This window comes from Vombatus ursinus, unplaced genomic scaffold (genome assembly GCF_900497805.2).
Source record: "Vombatus ursinus unplaced genomic scaffold, bare-nosed wombat genome assembly UNPS02015111.1, whole genome shotgun sequence".
Taxonomy (NCBI): domain Eukaryota; kingdom Metazoa; phylum Chordata; class Mammalia; order Diprotodontia; family Vombatidae; genus Vombatus; species Vombatus ursinus.
Window position 1 is genome coordinate 2,460 of NW_020954889.1, and position 1,549 is coordinate 4,008.

The following is a 1,549-nucleotide window of genomic DNA, read 5'->3' on the forward strand; positions in this document are numbered from 1 at the left end:
GGAAAGCCTTCAGTCAGAAGAGAACACTTACTGAACATCACAATATTCATACTGGAGAGAAGCCTTATGAATGTAATGAATGTGGAAAAACCTTTGGTCAGAAGACAGGACTTAGTAAACATCAGAAATGTCATTCTAGAGAGAAACCATATCAATGTAATCAATGTGGGAAAGCCTTCATTAGGAGGACAAGACTTACTCGACATCAGAAAATTCATACTGGAGAGAAACCTTATGAATGTAATGAATGTGGGAAAGCTTTCAGAGAGAAGACAAGTCTTAGTCAACATCAGAAAACTCATACTGGAGAAAAACCCTATCAGTGTAATCAATGTGGGAAGGCTTTTAGCAGGAAGACAATTCTTACAGAACATCAAAAAACCCACAGGGGAAAGATTTCATCAGAATGTCAGAAGGCCCTAAGTTGGAAGACATCACTTGAACATCAGAAATTTAATATAGGAGAGAAACTTTTGGAATATGATGGACTTTTGGCAGAGAAGACATATTATTAAATCTTACTCTATTAAATTATTATTGAATTATTAAATTGTGTCCTATTGAATCTTAAAAATAGGGGAAGAAAACTTAATGAATTTGGGAAAGCCATTCAGGGGAGCTTAGAACTTGTTTAGAATCACAATCCATACTGGAGAGAAACTTCATTGTAGGCAAGCCTTTAGTTGGAAGAAAATACTTACTGAATATTAGAAAATATTGGAGAGAAGCTTAATACTGTGATGAGATGCTTTGGTAGTAAAGTGTCTAAGAATACCAGATTTGGAATCAGGAAGACCTGAGTTTAGATTCTGTCTTAGTAGCTGTGTGACTCTTGGCAACTCACTTAACCTCTCTTGGCTTTAGTATCTCCATCTGCAAGTGAGGAATGATATCGGGTTCCTTTGAAAATCCAGTGAGGTAAAATATGTACATGGTTCTGCAAACCTTGAAGCACTATCAATGCTAGCTTTACAGAAATGATCATAGGAGGGGCTTTGTGAAGGAGATATGACTTCCATCAAAGAAGTCATTTGAGAGGAAACCTTTATGAATGTAATATATTTTGGGTTGTCAATCATTACAACTCAGAGCTTAGTAAATGTTACAGATTTTATATCAAAGATAAAACTAATGAATATAATGCATGTTGAAAGACCTTCCAATAGGGCATCATACTCTCTTGACATCAGAAATTTCATACTGGATAGAAAGTGTACAAATATAATTGTTACAAAGCCTTTCCCTACAGAGAATTTATAAAAGTTCATCATTTAAGTCTTCCTTCATAGAAAAATTAGCGATGAGGGAGGGCTTTTCTAAATGGCAGATTGCTTATTTTGTATCAGTAGATTCAAACTTGAAAAAGTTGTATGAATATTATTAACTTGAGAGGGTATTTCTTGAGAACAAACAGAGGATACACAGTGGAGAATAATACAGTAGATGTCATGGCTTCAGAATAAAGGAACATGGGTGGTATTTTATCCAATAAACACACACTGAAAATTAAAAAAAAAAACTAAAAATCTCTTTGTGCTGCCCAAGTAGG

The 1,549-nt window shown here is 34.7% G+C and overlaps 1 protein-coding gene across 1 annotated transcript in view; it reads left to right on the forward strand.

Annotated features, from left to right (window-relative positions):
* The window catches only part of LOC114031252 (zinc finger protein 345-like), a 2,619-nt gene extending 2,069 nt beyond the window's left edge, over window positions 1–550 (forward strand). Inside the window, exon 2 of the mRNA XM_027846292.1 lies at window positions 1–550. Within this exon, the coding sequence (XP_027702093.1) occupies window positions 1–515 (515 nt within the window). The 3' untranslated portion in view covers window positions 516–550.
* The last annotated feature ends 999 nt before the right edge of the window (window positions 551–1,549 follow it).